The 17,975-nt window shown below is 42.7% G+C and overlaps 1 protein-coding gene across 1 annotated transcript in view; it reads right to left on the bottom strand.

Moving 5' to 3' along the window:
- Positions 1 to 13,435, bottom strand: part of PSMB1 (proteasome 20S subunit beta 1) — a 20,076-nt gene extending 6,641 nt beyond the window's left edge. The window contains exons 1-4 of the mRNA XM_040239089.1: positions 13,263 to 13,435; positions 10,212 to 10,319; positions 6,038 to 6,119; positions 802 to 931 (exon numbers count right to left, since the gene is read on the bottom strand). Of these exons, the coding sequence (XP_040095023.1) occupies positions 802 to 931; positions 6,038 to 6,119; positions 10,212 to 10,319; positions 13,263 to 13,375 (433 nt within the window). The 5' untranslated portion in view covers positions 13,376 to 13,435. The remainder of the gene's footprint in view (positions 1 to 801; positions 932 to 6,037; positions 6,120 to 10,211; positions 10,320 to 13,262) is intronic.
- Positions 13,436 to 17,975: the final 4,540 nt, after the last annotated feature.

Genomic DNA, 17,975 nt, shown 5'->3' on the forward strand with positions numbered 1-17,975 from the left:
TCTGTCCACGGGATTCTCCAGGCAAGAATACCGGAGTGGGTTGCCATGCCCTCCTCCAGGGGATCTCCCCAACCCAGGGATCGAATCTAGGTCTCCCACACAGTAGGCGGATTCTTTACCATCTGAACCACCAGGAAAGCCCTCTTTTTACAGTGGACTACTCTAAACTACTCCCAGGACACAGATCTGTCCTGGGAGACTGTATTTGATTTTCAGAAGCAACTAACAGTTCACTCAAATCAGATCTGCTGAAAAACACTGCTGCCTTTTCTGGGTAACACAGCTTTAGATCAAGACGAGCATGGGAATGTCAAGGAGCAGCGCTGGTTCTCCCTGGCCCTCCTGGTCCAACCCTGACAAAGAATCAAAGAGGTGTTTCAAAAAGGATCCAAGAGCACTGGTGGAAAAGCATTTCTTTTACACATTACTTTCAAATCAACTTTTTGAAATCAAATATGCTCATTACTGAAGTGTCATTACTTAAAATCATATTTAGGTCAAGCTTTTCCAAGTCAAGTTTCTTTCTCTGAGATTAAAATGCTAAATATCTACTACTGAACTCATGCAAGATCTTGAGAAATACCTGTAAAAGAACCGAATGCCCAACATTCATTTAACACACGACCTGCTGTGTCTCGCTGGATAATCCTTTACTTCCCTTTTAACTTCAGTTTCTTCACTGCCTTAATTATGATAAAATAAAGTTGCTGGGCAAGATGGTACCCAGTTTTTATCAGCCCTGGATGGAAACACACGTAAGAAATGCTACCCGTTCCATCACTCACAAAGGAAACATCCTACCTTCTTCATCAAGCCCCCCGATGATGTTGTACACATAGTAGGGAAAGAAGCGCCTGGAGTACAGGATTGTAGACAGCATCGCAGCGATCGCCCCGGTCGTCATGGCCTTGTTATTGGAATGCTTGTACATCTGCAATTATTAGCAAAACCAACAGGCGTGTAGAGGCAGAATATACAAAGACTGGAACAACGAACAGCAAATTGAAAAGAATGAAAGCCTTTCCTGGTGAAATGGGAAAGGACACCTGTTCCTTTCATGATTAAACACAATAATACAAAAACAAAATAGTATTTTATTAGGTCCTATCGTTGTGGGGGCTACAGACATTTCTCAGGAAGAGAATGGCAAGTTGCCCTCAGCTCTCCAGTTTGGAAGCTCCTTTCCATGCCAGCCTCATCTCAGGCCCTCTTAACTCAACAGCAAATAACACACAAACAGATCACATGAGGCAACCTGGAGAGGATATTCCAAACTCAGCTCTCCACTCTGCAAACTGACAGTGGTCAGGAAAATACAGCCCATGGGCCAAATCCAGCCCACCACTTGTCTCCGTGAAGTTTCACTGGAACACAGTCTTGTTCATTCATGAGATATTGTTAGTGTGTTTTTGCACAGTTCAGTTCAGTCGCTCAGTTGTGTCCAACTCTTTGCAACCCCATGAACTCCAGCACGCCAGGCCTCCCTGTCCATCACCAATTCCCGGAGTCCACCCAAACCCATGTTCATTGAGTCAGTGATGCCATCCAACCATCTCATCCTCTGTCGTTCCCTTCTCCTCCTGCCCTCAATCTTTCCCAGCATGAAGGTCTTTTCCAATGAGTCAGCTCTTTGCATCAGGTGGCCAAAGTATTGAAGTTCAGCTTCAATATCAGTCCTTTCAATGAACACCCAGGACTGATCTTTAGAATGGACTGGTTGGATCTCCAACACCACAGTTCAAAAGCATCAATTCTTTGGCGGTCAGCCTTCTTCACAGTCCAACTCTCACACCCACATGTGACTACTGGAAAAACCATAGCCTTGACTAGACAGACCTTCGTTGACAAAGTAATGTCTCTGCTTTTCAATAAGCTGTCTAGGTTGATTATAACTTTCCTTCCAAGGAGTAAGTGTCTTTTAATCTCATGGCTGCAATCACCATCTGCAGTGATTTTGGAGTTCAAAAAAATAAAAGTCAGCCACTATTTTCCCATCTATTTGCCATGAAGTGATGGGACCAGATGCCATGATCTTCGTTTTCTGAATGTTGAGCTTTAAGCCAACTTTTTCACTCTCCTCTTTCACTTTCATCCAGAGGCTTTTTAGTTCCTCTTCACTTTCTGCCATAAGGGTGGTGTCATCTGCATATCTGAGCTTATTGATATTTCTCCTGGCAATCTTGACTCTAGCTTGTGCTTCTTTCAGCCCAGCGTTTCTCATGTACTCTGCATAGAAGTTAAATAAGCAGGGTGACAATATACAGCCTTGCCGTACTCCTTTTCCTATTTGGAACCAGTCTGTTGTTCCATGTCCAGTTCTAACTGTTGCTTCCTGACCTGCATACAGATTTCTCAAGAGGCAGGTCAGGTGGTCTGGTATTCCCATCTCTTTCAGAATTTTCCACAGTTTATTGTGATCCACACAGTCAAAGGCTTTGGCATAGTCAATAAAGCAGAAATAGATGTTTTTCTGGAACTCTCTTGCTTTTTCCATGATCCACCGGATGTTGGCAATTTGATCTCTGGTTCCTCTGCCTTTTCTAAAACCAGCTTGAACATCAGGAAATTCACGGTACACGTATTGCTGAAGCCTGGCTTGGAGAATTTTGAGCATTACTTTACTAGCATGTGAGATGAGTGCAATTGTGCGGTAGTTTGAGCATTCTTTGGCATTGCCTTTCTTTGGGACTGGAATGAAAACTGACCTTTTCCAGTCCTGTGGCCACTGCTGAGTTTTCCAAATTTGCTGGCACATTGAGTGCAGCACTTTCACAGCATCATCTTCCAGGATTTGAAACAGCTCAACTGGAATTCCATCACCTCCACTAGCTTTGTTCGTAGTGATGCCTTCTAAGGCCCACTTGACTTCACATTCCAAGATGTCTGGCTCTAGATGAGTGATCACATCATCATGATTATCTGGGTCGTGAAGATCTTTTTTGTACAGTTCTTCCGTGTATTCGTGCCACCTCTCCTTAATATCTTCTGCTTCTGTTAGGTCCATACCATTTCTGTCCTTTATCGAGCCCATCTTTGCATGAAATGTTCCCTTGGTATCTCTAATTTTCTTCAAGAGATCTCTAGTCTTTCCCATTCTGTTGTCTTCCTCTATTTCTTTGCACTGATCGCTGAAGAAGGCTTTCTTATCTCTTCTTGCTATTCTTTGGAACTCTTCATTCAGATGCTTATATCTTTCCTTTTCTCCTTTGCTTTTCACTTCTCTTCTGTTCACAGCTATTTGTAAGGCCTCCCCAGACAGTCATTTTGCTTTTTTGCATTTCTTTTCCATGGGGATGGTCTTGATCCCTGTCTCCTGTACAATGTCACGAACCTCAGTCCATAGTTCATCAGGCACTCTATCTATCAGATCTAGGCCCTTGAATCTATTTCTCACTTCCACTGTATAATCATAAGGGATTTGATTTAGGTCATACCTGAATGGTCTAGCGGTTTTCCCTACTTTCTTCAATTTAAGTCTGAATTTGGTAATAAGGAGTTCATGATCTGAGCCACAGTCAATTCCTCGTCTTGTTTTTGTTGACTGTATAGAGCTTCTCCATCTTTGGCTGCATAGAATATATGCAAAAAGCATATATTGGAACTCAAAAGCTTTGGCATAGTCAATAAAGCAGAAATAGATGTTTTTCTGGAACTTTCTGGCGTTTTTGATGATCCAGCAGATGTTGGCAATTTGATCTCTGGTTCCTTTGCGTTTTGTAAAACCAGCTTGAACCTCACTGAAGCCTGGCTTGGAGAATTTTGAGCATTACTTTACTAGCGTGCGAGATGAGTGCAACTGTGTGGTAGTGTGAGCATTCTTTGGCATTGCCTTTCTTTGGGATTGGAATGAATACTGACGTTTTCCAGTCCTGGTTTAGGGCAGATTAAACAGTTGCCACAGAAACCAAATGGCTGAATCCTGATTAGACTCAGACAAGCCTCTGTCTTTTCAGAGAGGGTATGTGTGAGAGACAGGGGCAGCTCTACTTTGTATGAACCCAGCAGAGGGCAGGGTCTTAATCCTTAGAGCATCTACCACGAAGAACAGAAGTACCCATAACGGCTCCTGAGACAGTGATTTCTGACCCAAGATTCACTACATCCTTGGCAACCCTAAATTATCCTAACTAATAAATCTAAGCTCACCCATGTGTCAGCCACAGCGAATATCTCTAAAGAGCTAAAAAATCTAACAATGACAAGATTACAAAGAAAACTCTTCATTTCATTTGAAAACCAAGCACCAACATATTTATTCAGCCCACCATTTACATAACAATATGTGAAAGAAAATTGTCAAATACTGAGCATTGAGTTGAACTCACTGCACGTTTCTGAAATTTTATTAACAAAACGCTACTTTGCATGTCAGGTTTATTTCGTCTCCTAGGCAGGGGCGCCCACTCCAGTCCTCCTGCCGGGAAAATCCCACGGACGGAGGAGCCCGGGAGGCTGCAGTCCACGGCGTCGCTGAGTCGGACGCGACTGAGCGACTTCCCTTTCACCTTTCGCGATCATGCACTGGAGAAGGAAAGGACAACCCACTCCCGTGTTCTTGCCTGGAGAATCCCAGGGATGGGGGAGCCTGGTGGGCTGCCGTCCACGGGGTCGCACAGAGTTGGACACGACTGAAGTGACTTAGCAGTAGCAAAAATGCCATTTGCAAAATATGTATTAGGAATCATATAAATGTCAATACATAAGTCACTACAGTTTCAATATCAATAGATTTTAAACAAATGTTAACCATTGGTAAATACTCAATGAAATCATTTCTACACATTTAAACAGGTAAGTGTCAGTTAAATTCATTACATGACTCCAGTAACCTTACTTGTAATCTTAAGGGCTATCCACAAGCAGGCAAAACAGAACATCCACCCTGCTAACCTTTTCATGTACCAGCTGAACTTACCAACTACTAAATATTACAATATATAGCCTAGAAAATGAAATATGAAAACTAAGGTGATACAATACTGATACTGTAAGTATCATCAATAGAAATTTAAAACGTCACCGAGCTATGTATCTAAGAAACAGAGCTTCACTTCTGAGTAATGACATATGGTGACTGAGAATCCTACCCTAACCCTGTACTTTACAAACTAAGAAGAGAGTCATTACTGAAAAATCTATATGACTGCAGCCCAAATTACTCCTATCCTATTCTCCCTGAGATGATCTGAAGCAAACGCTGCTAATACACACAGGCCAGAATCAACATCTAGACCTGCCTCTGCTTCTGTCAACACCCCCGCTCCCAGGGACACGCAGGTGGGGCAGCGTCAGCCCCTCTGAAGGCTGCACTGCAGGTTAGTTATCTCATTCTCTTCCTCCTCCCTCACCCTACCCGCTCTCTTCCACTTCCATCCACCCTGTGTCAGATCTCCTTTCTCAGCTGGCTGTCAACTAAAGACTGGCAGGGGCCAGGTGATAATGACTGTGCCTCTAGTCCAAACAGCTGGCTCATCTTTCTGCTTATGCTAAGAGTACCCTGCTGTCAAGAGAGCGGGATGTGTTGGCTGATGGTGCTTCAAATCAAGCTCTGGTCTAAAAGCCTGCCTCCTCTGCAGAAACTGATTTGTTTCATTTCTGAGAAGAGTATCTTCAGAAGAAACCCCTTCCAGTCTACCTTAAAAAGAAGAGATAATCCTTCACTTCATATTGTATGTGTACTTTAACAAAAAGGAACTTGCTGTCATTTTACACTATGCTACTCTGATGATGGCTGTATTAACAAGATCGTGTCATTTGTAGTGTAGGTTAAAGTTTCACCTGCTAGTTCTTTTTCAGCTAGCAATAGGCATGATGTATACTTAGCATGAGTCGCTCAGTCATACTCGACTCTTTGTGACCCCATGGACTGCAGCCCACCAGGCTCCACTGTCCATGAGATGCTCCGGGCAAGGATACTGGAGTGGGTGCCATTTCCTTCTCCAGGGGATCTTCCCAACCCAGGGAAATAATCTTAAAATAATCTAAAGAACTTCTGTCATTAAGTTTCAACAGTGCAGATATGTACAAAAGCATCTACCTTTAGTCTTGCTTCAATAATTTTGGTCAGGGTAAGACAATCTCCATGAAAACCACTACATCCAATGACTGTTTTGTCTGTTCTGTAAAAAAAAAAAACAAAAACCACATTTCAGGAAACAGTTGGTTTGACAGTATAGCAAAACACGTCTTGAGTAATTTTAAATTTAAAACTCACAAACTCCCAGTCTCATTCCCATTTGGTGAATAAATTTAAAATTACTCAAGACATGTAGGCACATGGAGGTGGGAATTACTGTATCCGGAAGTCTCACCCCTTATACCAAATGAATTACAGGTGGATAAAGACTTACGAGAATAAATGCAAGTATGAATACACTAAAAATAATATGATTGAATGTTTTTAATAAGGTTAGGTTGAGGGCAGCCAATTTACATATAATATAACCCAATGCCCACACAGAAAGTTTCATAGATTTGACTGCATAAAAAATGAAAACGTCTATAAAAATACGGTGAATTAAAAAAAAAAATACACGACCAGACCAAAGTCTACTTTTAATTTCCTTATTCTACAAACAGTTCCTAAAAATATGAAATGTATTAACAGTATAATGGCTCTTGGGGATAATGTGCACAGTTAATAACATCATATTGTATACTTAGAAGTTGCTGAGAGTAGAGCCTAGAAGTTCTCATCACAAGAAAAAAAATGTTATAACTTGTGTGGTGACAGATATTAACCAGACTGTGATCGTTCTGCAATATATACAAATATGGGACCATTAAGCTATATACCTGAAAGTGTTGAAATGCTATACGTCAATTATGTATGCGTGTGCTCAGCTGCTTAGTCATGTCCAACTCTTTGCAACCCCACGGACTGCAGCCTGCCAGGTTCCTCTGTCCACGAAATTTTCCAACCCAGAGAAGTGGGCGGGCTGCCGTTCCCTACTCCAGGGGCCCTTCCTGACCCGGGGGTCAAGCCTGCACTGGCAGGTGCATTCTTTACTGCTGCACCGCCTGGGAAGCCCCCAGGTGTCAATTATGCCTCAATACAAAAAACAAAGGAGAGACAGGGAAGCGACATGAAGGGGAAACTTTCAGGGCTCAGTCATGTTCGACTCTTTGCAAACCCACAGACTCGCCCACCAGGCTCCTCTGTCCATAGAATTCTCCGGGCAAGAATACTAGAGTGGGTGGCCATTCCCTTCTCCAGGGAAATCTTCCCGACCCTGGGATCAAACCCAGTCTCCTACAAATTCTTTACCATCTGAGCCACTAGCTGCTGCTGCTGCTAAGTCACTTCAGTTGTGTCCGACTCTGTGCGACCCCAGAGACGGCCGCCCACCAGGCTACCTCGTTCCTGGGATTCTCCAGGAAGAACACTGGAGTGGGTTGCCATTTCCTTCTCCAATACATGAAAGTGAAAAGTGAAAGTGAAGTCGCTCAGTCGTGTCCGACTCCTAGTGACCCCATGGACTGCAGCCCACCAGGCTCCTCCATCCGTGGGATTTGCCAGGCAAGAGTACTGGAGTGGGGTGCCATTTGAGCCACTAGGGAAGCCCCTAAATTATATGAAAGTCATATAAAAAGAGACACAAGTCACCATAAACATATAAAAGAGCCTCGACGCCACTCATAAATTAAAATCTAAAAAAGAGACGATTTCAGCCTAGTAGAACAATAATGCTTAATGCTAGTGAGGTTTTGAAAATCAGGTACTCTCAGAAACTGGGAAAGAATGTACACTGATCCAATTCTTTGGAAAGGCTGTTTGACAGCATCTATTAAAAACTTAAATGCACGTCACTTTCACTCCAAATTCCACTGCTACAAATATACTCATGCAAGTTCGTGAAGATAAGCTCTAGGTTCACGTATAAGTGTACGTATTATTTTAATGACTCTCCAAAGCAAAACAAATACAACCCAAATGCCCACCAGAGGGTACTTAATAAAATTTTTGTGTATCTTTGCTGACAAAGGTCTGTCTAGTCAAAGCTATGGTTTTTCCAGTAGTCATGTACAGATGTGAGTTGGACCATAAAGAAAGCTGAATGCCAAAGAACTGATACTTTTGAACTGTGGTGTTGGATAAGACTCTTGAGAGTCCCTTGGACTGCAAGGAGATCCAACTAGTCAATCCTAAAGAAAATCATTCCTAAATATTCATTGGAAGGACTGATGCTGAAGCTCTGTTACTTTAGCCACCTGATGTGAAGAACTGACTCAGTGAAAAAGATCCTGATGCTGGGAAAGATTGAAGGCAGGAAGAGAAGGGGACGACCGAGGATGAGATGGTTGGATGGCATCACCGACTCGATGGACATTGGTTTGGGCAAGCTCTGGGAGTTGGTGATGGACAGAGAGACCTGACATGCTGCAGTCCATGGGGTCGCAAAGAGTCGGACACGACTGAGCAACGGAACTGACACCTCAAAAGTTAATTCCTAAGTCTTGATATTTATAAGGAAACCTAAACCCATCTCATCAAGAAATGATCAGCAGAGGCCGTTTCTTTCAGAAATGAAAGAATGATTCACACAAAACATACCTGTCCAACTGGGGAGACCACCGACACTTCCAGGGTCATCACCAGCATTTCTTGATCTCTCTATAACCAACCTCACTGCACTGAGCCAAACCCCAATATACCATAAGGCTTCACTGCCTGTACTACCAAGAATGGCTGACAGTACCAGGAGGGTAAAACAAAATCTGAGCTTCAAAATGCTTTCGTCAAATATCCAGGTACCTAAATGAAGAAGAGTTTTTCTGCAAAGAATAAAGAGTAAATATAAGTTTCAAACAAGTAGGGGAAGAGGTGAGCTAGACTCTAGGTCAGCCCCAAAGGGCATGGGATCAGGAGCATGCAAGCAATTCACGTGTGACCCAGTGCCTGTAATGCATGGCAGGAACACAGAAGTAATACTGTTCTCTCTATATATACCTGAAGTGTTTCATCAGGAAAAAAAAAGAGAGAGAGTACTCATTCAGGAGGCATACAAGCTAAAATAGAATGTTACCAAGATGAGCAGAATCTTGTACAAGGACAGTATCTATCACAGTATGTATTTAAGTTTTATTTATGATATTTACTACTTTCACTTTATAAAAGTTACATCTTAAAAGACAAAAATTGTTGCATGGGTATACTACAAGGGCTTCCTTGACAGCTCAGTAGGTAATTCATCTGCCTGCAGAGCAGGAAACCAGGGTTTGATTCCTGGGTCAGGAAGACCCCCCTGGAGAAGGAAATGGCAACCCACTCCAGTATTCTTGCCTAGAGAATCCCATGGACAGACAAGCCAGGCAGGCTACAGTCCATGGGGTCGCAAGAGTCAGACACGACTTAACAACTAAATCACCACCATGCTACAAATCAGAGAAGAGAAAAGGATATCAAAAGTTGGAAGTGGACAGAAAGGGAACTGGGAAGATGAAGACAAGCTTACTGTTCCTTAGGTTGTGGTGTAGGCTGGGCCACGCCCTGCAGCACCACAAGGCCCACCCAAAGGACCTGAACCTCATCAGTTCACTCCTGCTAGAATGCAGGATTAAGAACTGTTTGTGTAGTAACCTAAGAGTAACCATTTCCAACTGTGTCCAGAAATGTTAAATACAAACCGCTGTTAACATGTAAGGTGCCTTTAGTTAGTAATTTATGCAGACTCCCCCTACCCCCAGTACCCATGACTTTATTTTCTTATGTTTCAGAAAAAAGCATAGCCACCCACTAGCACTGTGAGCCATGGATATAACTGCTTAAGATATGGGTAAACAATGTTTTAGGTTATTTTTTTAAAGGTGCAGATTGAAAAAGAATCCAATATATTAAAGGACCCAATATATTAAAGAAAAATTAAAATACATATGATAAAGTAGTAATAAAATGCTGATAAGATCTACATGATAGTATATGAGCATTGACTACAGAATTATCCTACCTTTGCTGTATATTTGAAATTTTTTATAAGATGTTGAGTAAAAAATATTTAAGTTACCAAAAACACTGTTGGTACCTAGATATAGCAAATATTATGAAGACTACATACTGAATTACTAGAAAATAATTTTCCAACAAAAATACAAGCTAAGCTCCAAACAGGCAATCTAAAAATTCATGAAACACATCATTTAAAACCTGAATCTCTCACAGCATTAAATCATCACAAGGTGCCAAAAACATGTCCTTAGAAATATTTACTTACAATTTGTAACATTTGGGGCTGTCCCGTGTGTGAATTGAAAACCCTTCACTTAATCTAGTGTCAGAAGCAACAATTGAAAAATCTTCTCCAGCAATTGCCAATACAGTACTGAGGGGAAAAGAAGGAAAAACAAAATTAATGAATTATTTTGGACATTAATAACACCTATCCCAATATGAGAATGATCCATAGCACATACTGAGATAAAATCTACTAGATATAATCAAGTGCAGGATTCAGATGGAAGAGGAAAAGATCAGGGGAAAGGATCCCTGGCTACAAGTCACCTGGGGAAAAAAAAAATTTAAGAATTCCCTTAAAAACACAAGTCAAATCAGACCAAACGTTCCTTAGCAGAAGATTACAGAAACATCTGGCTTCCCTTGTGGCTCAGCTGGTAAAGAATCCACCTGCAATGCGGGAGACCTAGGTTCGATCCCTGGGTTGGGAAGATCCCCTGGAGGAGGGCATGGCAACCCAGTCCAGTATTCTTGCTGGAGAATCCCCATGGACAGAGCCTGATGGGCCACAGTCTAAGGGATCGCTAAAGAGTTGGACACGACTGAGCGACTAAGCACAAACATCACTAAATTATCACCATCATCAAAAAACTAAACATTATTAATATGTCTCATTAAACAATTACTGATACTATAAAATGGCCAAAGGCCATGGCCTTGCCTGCTGGGGGAGGTGTAGGTAGGGATACAACACAAGGTATCTGAGATCGAGAAAGAGGGGCTTAATGTGGTTTTCAGGTTTTATTTTTTGATCATGCCACACAGCATGTGAAATCTGTTTCCCCACCACGGATCAAACCCGTGTCTCATGCTTTGGAAGGGCAGTCTTAACCACTGGACCACAAGGGGAGTCCCGGGGCTTAATGTGTTTAATTTCTTTATATCCAAGTCCTTCTAAAATTGTCTTGCACTCAGGAGACACCCAAGCATCTGTTGGAAAATGGACCAACAAAGAACCACCTTTCCCCTCTGTGGCTCTGTTCAGTGGAGGCCGAGAGGATGAGCTCTAAAAGCAGACTGTGTGGGTTCGAAGTCTGGTTCTCTTGCTTAGAAAATATGAGATAGTCAACTGCTTAACTTCTCAAGGCCTTGCTGTCCTCAAAACACGTATCAGGGGTCACAACAATAGCTACTTAAGTTAGGTGTTACAAGCATTAAATGGACTAAATTGTTAAGCCTTATACCAGTGCCTGAAACTGGTCCTCCAGTTAAGTGTTAGCTATGATCCCCCTGGCATAAGTATGATCACCGAGAACCTGGACTCTGAAGTTACCCAAAACCTGTCCGTGCGACTTAACAGCTCTGTGACCTTGGACAAATCATCAAGTTGATGATATCAGCAGTTCCTCTGTTAAAGGCTGACTGAGTCAAATGGCGTAATCTTAAAGTAGTCAGTGACAAGTGCACAGGCCAATCACCTGGAGTCTAACCACATTCAGTCAGACTAGAAGGACACAGGACCAAGTCTTATTTTGTAGAAGCAAAGGCTGCCCAAGAGCCAGCAATAAACGTTAAAGGAAAAGGACACAGACTAAGAAAAGGTAATTCAGTATCAGAAAGCCATAAGCACCAACTGTAGAGCAGTGACTGGATCACAAAGGTCAGACAGCAACAAACATTGAGTACCTTACAGTCTCAAGCAGAATCTGCAACTGTCTCATGAAACGGGTCTAGTGACTCAGTTTCTGATCCCACCACTTCATTAGTTGTCACAGGAAATATTTAAAAGTCAACGATAAAAGCATTCATAAACTTCACAGCAACACAGATACAGATTCAAGTCCTGGGGTTCAACTTCACACCAGCGCTATGACTAACAAAATTTAACTTCTAAGAGCCCAAGTTCATTTGTAAAATTGAGGTATATATCATCTAACAGTCAGTCATCATGAGGATTAAAAAGATACCTGCTTTCACTCTACAAAGTGCTTCTCTTTGGATTCTTCTCTCAAACTATGAGTAGCTAAGGAAGATAAGGAAATCTGGGTTCAAGAAGCTGGGAGGTAGGGACCAAACACCACACTGCTCTTTAGTGTCAGAGACAAGGCTAAAATCACACTTCCACCTTCTTTGCAAATACCCTAAAAATCTACATTAAAATTCCAAACCCATAAGGACCTGAGTAATTAATCTGGTCTTTGGATGGTCCTTAAAGATTACCAGATTAATTGGGTGTGTACGTTTCAAAGTACAAAATTTGGCTGGCAAACTATAAACGATGCTTAAATACACAGCTCTTCGCAGTGAAGAGTCCTGAAGAGAGTGTCTTTCCACAGCCCCAGTTCTTTTAGTGCACTATCAAGGAAAAGTATTAAGATAAAGCCGGTAAGTTAAAAAAGAAAGAAAGAAAGAAAAACTTACATACAACATGCAAGAATACACATATTCAAAGGTCCGCCTTCTGAGTATTTTTTCCCTGAACTTTTAAAACAACTCAAAATGGTGATGTGATTAGATCTATTAGCTAGACAGGGCTTCCCTGATGGCTCAGAAGTTAAAGCGTCTGCCCGCAATCGGGAGACCTGGGTTCGATCCCTGGGTCGGGAAGATTCCCCTGGAGAAGGAAATGGCAACCCACTCCAGTATTCTTGCCTGGAGAATCCCATGGACGGAGGAACCTAGTGGGCTACAGTCCATGGGGTCGCAGAATCGGACACGACTGAGCCACTTCACTTTCACTTTAGCTAGACAACTATATTTAATCACATGGCCAATCAACCCTAACTTTAATCTCAGAAGCTCAACCTGCCCCGTGCCTGCTGGCTCGAGAAACACATTCAGACAGATAGGTCCATTTTTAAAGCTCTTCAGAGCGGAGGTCAGGTGTCAATTTCTATCTGCTGTCTACGTAAAGCTGGCCATCCACATCGAGATCCAGTGACCCGCCTATAAAGCGAAGCCCTGAAGAACAAGAGCTAGCCGAGCAACCTCGGAGAGGGAGGCCTGAGACTGGAAGGGCAGCGCCGGGCAGACAAGACTTAAGCAGGGATATGGAGGAAGAAAGAGAAAGCGGCGGCTCTGCGGGTTTTACCCTCCGTTGAAAGCGTAGGGCGAAAAGCGCAGCTGCAAAGGGCCCACGGAGTTGTGAGGTTCCATGGCCAGGTCTCGGCCCACGCCCGAGTACGAGGCAACGGAGGACAGCATTCCGTGGCTCCGCTCCTGCTGTCTCACGGCAAGATGGCTGCCTCGACCGGAAATTGTGCCGTTTCCGGTTTCCGCGGCGCTGCCTCCGGCCGCTCTATCTCTCGCCAGTCGTTGCTCCTGGAGGCCAGAGCCCTCCCTTTCCAGTCGGTAGCTATTGCCTGCTCTTCGGAGAGACCTGGCAGTAAGGTACAGGCTTTCTTTTCCAGGCAAACATTCGAAATCACTCGTGGTGGATAGAAAATTTAAAGTCAGAGCTTACAAAGACATTGGAAAAACTATGGAGCAACGGAAACTCGAAGAGTCTATTGGAGTGTAAATTAATACAGCCCTATTTCAGAAAGGGACTGGCATTACTTGACATAGTTGAAAATACACACACATCATGACCCAGCAGTTTCACACCGAGGTATGTACCCTGGCCAGAAGACGTGCAAGAATGTTCATAAAAATGTTCTTAATGGCCCCAAACTGGAAATGAGCTAAATATCCATAAACTGCAGAATGGATAAAGCAACTGAGGGATGTGGATGTGCAAAAGCAAGAAAATTAACTGACTTTGGCTAGAGGGAAAGGTCCTGCTTGGCTAGGGATGGGTTGGAGGCTGTAGTGCTAGCAATACTGGGTTTCTTTACTTGATTTAATGTTTGCTGCTCAGTAGATCAGGCGTGTCTGACTCTGCGACCACTAGGACTATGCCCACCAGGCTCCTCTGTCCATGGGGTATTTACAGGCAAGAATATTGGAGCAGGTTGACATTTCCTCCAAGGGATCTTCCTCCCCCAGGGATCGAACACCCATCTCTCGTGTCTCTTGTATTGGCAGGCAGGTTCTTGACCAATGAGCCACCAGGGGAGCTCCTGGTTGCTGTTGTTCAGTCACTAAGTCGTGTCTAACTCTTTGCAGCCCCATAAACTGCAGCCCGATAAGTTTCCCTGTCCTTCCCTATCTCCTAGAATTTGCTCAAACCCCTGTCCATTGTGTTGATCACATCCAACCCATCCCATCTTCTGTTGCCCCTCAGCCCCCTCCTCCAGACTTCCTTCTCCTGCCCTCATTCTTTTCTAGCGTCAGGGTCTTTTCTAATGAATCAGCTCTTTGCATCAAGTGGCCAAAGTATTGGAGCTTCAGCTTCAGTCTTTCCAATTAATATTTAGGGTTGATTTCCTTTAAGATTGACTGGTTTGATCTCCTTGCTGTCCAAGGGGCCTCTCAAGAGTCCCTCCAACACCACAGTTCAATTCTTTGGCACTCAGCCTTCTTTATGGTCCAACTCTCACATCTGTACATGACTCTGGAAAAATCACAGCTTTGCCTATACAGACTTTACCAGCAAAGTGATGTCTCTGCTTTTTAATACACTGTCTCGGTTGGTCATAGCTTTCCTTCCAAGGAGCAAGCGTCTTTGAATTTCATGGCTGCAGTCACTGCAATGATTTAGGAGCCCAAGATCAAATCTGTCACTGTCTCCACTGTTTCCCCATCTATTTGCCATGAAGTGATGGGACCCGATGCCATGATCTTCATTTTCTGAATGTTGAATTTTAAGCCAGCTTTTTCACTCTCCTCTTTCATCCTCATCAAGAGGCTCTTTAGTTCCTTTTCGCTTTCTGCCATTAGAGTGGTATCATCTGCATATATGAGGTTGCTGATATTTCTCCAGGAAATCTTGATTCCAGCTTGAGGTTCATCCAGCCACACATTTTGCATGATGTACTCTGCATATAAGTTAAATAAGCAGGGTGACAGTGTACGGCCTTGATGTACTCCTTTCCCAGTTTTGAACCCGTCCATTGTTCCATGTCTGGTTCTGTTGCTTCTTGACCTGCATACAAGTTTCTCAGGTGATAGATAAACTGGTCTGGTATTCCCATCTCTGTCAGAATTTTCCATTGTTTGTTGTGATCCACACAGTCAAAGGCTTTAGTGAAGTCAATGAATCAGAAGTAGATGTTTTCCTGGAATTCCCTTGCTTTCTCTATGATCCAGTGGATGATGGCAATTTGATTTCTGGTACCTCTGCCTTTTCTAAATCCAGCTTGTACATCTGGAAGTTCTTGGTTTATGTACTGCCCTTACTTGATTTAATACCATCTATTAATCTGTACACATGTTTACATACTTCTTTATATGAATATCATATTTTACAATTTAAAAATGTTAATAAAAAAAGCAAGCAAGCCTTTGACTAATATAGAATGGACTGCCTGATATACACATGAAATTCTGGAAGCAGAAAAAAAATTTTTGAAAAGTACTTTCTTTAATTAACACCTTTCCTATACTTTACTGTAAACAAAGCATAAAAGAAAGGGTTTTCTTTGATGGTTATGGACAGAGAAGTATTGTATTTATTTAGGTAATGTCTTGGATACAAAAATTCTGTAAAATCTTTCCTATCCTTAAAGAGCACACAACCTCATTGATTATGTGAAGCACAAAGGAAGCAAGCTAACAAGCATTACAACCTGCAATTATGCCTAAATGAACCACAGGATATTAGAGATATCAAAGGAACATTTCATGCAAAGATGGGCATAATAAAGGACAGAAATGCTATGGACCTAACAGAAGCAGAAGATATTAAGAAAAGGTGGCAAGAATACACATAAGAACTATACAAAAAAAGCTCTTTATGACCCAGATAACCACAATGGTGTGATCACTCACCTAGAGCCAGACATCCTGGAATTCAAAGTCAACTGGGTCTTAGGAAGCGACACTACGGACAAAGCTAGTGGAGGTGATGGAATTCCAGCTGAGCTGTTTCAAGTCCTAAAATATGCTGCTGTGAAAGCACTGCACTCAATATACCAGCAAATCTGGGAAACTCAGCAGTGGCCACAGGACTGGGAAAGGTCAGTGTTCATTCCAATCGCAAAGAAAGGCAATGCCAAAGAGTGTCCAAACTACTGCACAATTGCACTCATCTCACATGCTAGCAAAGTAATGCTCAAAATTCTCCAAGCCAGGCTTCAACAGTACTTAAACTGAGAACTTCCAGATGTCCAAGCTAGATTTAGAAAAGGCAAAGGAACCAGAGATCAAATTCCCAACATCCACTGGATCATTGAAAAAGCAAGAAAGTTCCAGAAAAACATCTATTTCTACTTTATTGACTATGCCAAAGCCTTTGACTGTGTGGATCACAACAAACTGTGGAAAATTCTTAAAGAGATAAGAATAGCAGACCAACTTACCTGCCTCCTGAGAAATCTGTATGCAGGCCAAGAAGCAACAGTTAGAACGGGACATGGAACAACAAACTGGTTCCAAATAGAGAAAGGAGTATGTCAGGATTGTATGTTGTCACCCTGCTTATTTAACTTATGTGCAGAGTACATCATGTGAAATGCCGAGCTGGATGAAGCACAAGCTGGAATCAAGATTGTTGGGAGAAATATCGGTAGCTTCAGATATACAGATAACACCACCCTTATGGCAGAAAGTGCAGAGGAACTGAAGAGCCTCTTGATGGAAGTGAAAGAGGAGAGTGAAAAAGCTGGCTTAAAACTCAACATTCAAAAAACTTCAGATAATGGCATCCGGTCCCATCACTTCATGGCAAATAGATGGGGAAACAATGGAACCAGTGACAGACTATTTTCTTGGACTCCAAAATCACTGCACATGGTGTCTGCAGCCATGAAATTATAAGACGTTTGCTCCTTGGAAGAAAAGCTATGACTAACCTAGGCAGTGTATTAAAAAGCAGAGACATTACTTTGCCAACAAAGGTCTGTCTAGTCAAAGCTATGGTTTATCCAGTAGTCATGTATGGATGTGAGAGTTGGACTATAAAGAAAACTGAGCACTGAAGAATTGATGCTTTTGAACTGTGGTGTTGGAGAAAACTCTTGAGAGTCCCTTGGAATATAAGGAGATCAACCCAGTCCATCCTAAAGGAAATCAGTCCTGAATAGTCATTGGAAAGACTGATGCTCTAGCTCCAATCCTTTGGCCACTTGATGGGACAAAGTGACTCACTGGAAAAGCCCCTGATGCTGGAAAGATTGAAGGCAGGAGTGCTGGAAGATAGAGAATGAGATGGTTGGATGGCATCACCGACTCGATGGACATGAGTTTGAGCAAGCTCTGGGAGTTGGTGATGGACAGGAAAGCCTGGCGTGCTGCAGTCCATGGGGTCACAAAGAATCCAACACGACTGAACGACTGAACTGAATTGAACCATAGACGAGGTCCTCTGGGGTCCAAATTTACCTATAGTTCTTGTGACAAATGTGAAAAGACTTCATAAGATGGCAGCAGGCTATCTGGTTTTTGTTTTTGTTTTTTTTTTAATCATTCCACATGTTTGAGAATAGCTAACACTGCCTACCGCGCGCCAGGCACTGTTCATGCATTTCCTTAATTCTTCTCACATTGTTCTTAGAGGACAAGCGGCATTACCATTCCATCCTATACATGAAGAAACTGAGGTGGAGCGGTCTAGTAACTTGCTCAATGTCACACCGCTAGCTGGTTTAAACAGTCAATATTTGAAAATCAATATCTTGTCTACCTCCAGCAGCGACCAATCAACATATTCTGGCAGGGTGGCCTCCCCCGGAAGCCAGAAGCACTCCGCCCCGCCTCTTGTTTC

Source organism: Oryx dammah, unplaced genomic scaffold (assembly GCF_014754425.2).
Source record: "Oryx dammah isolate SB20612 unplaced genomic scaffold, SCBI_Odam_1.1 HiC_scaffold_4, whole genome shotgun sequence".
Lineage (NCBI taxonomy): Eukaryota > Metazoa > Chordata > Mammalia > Artiodactyla > Bovidae > Oryx > Oryx dammah.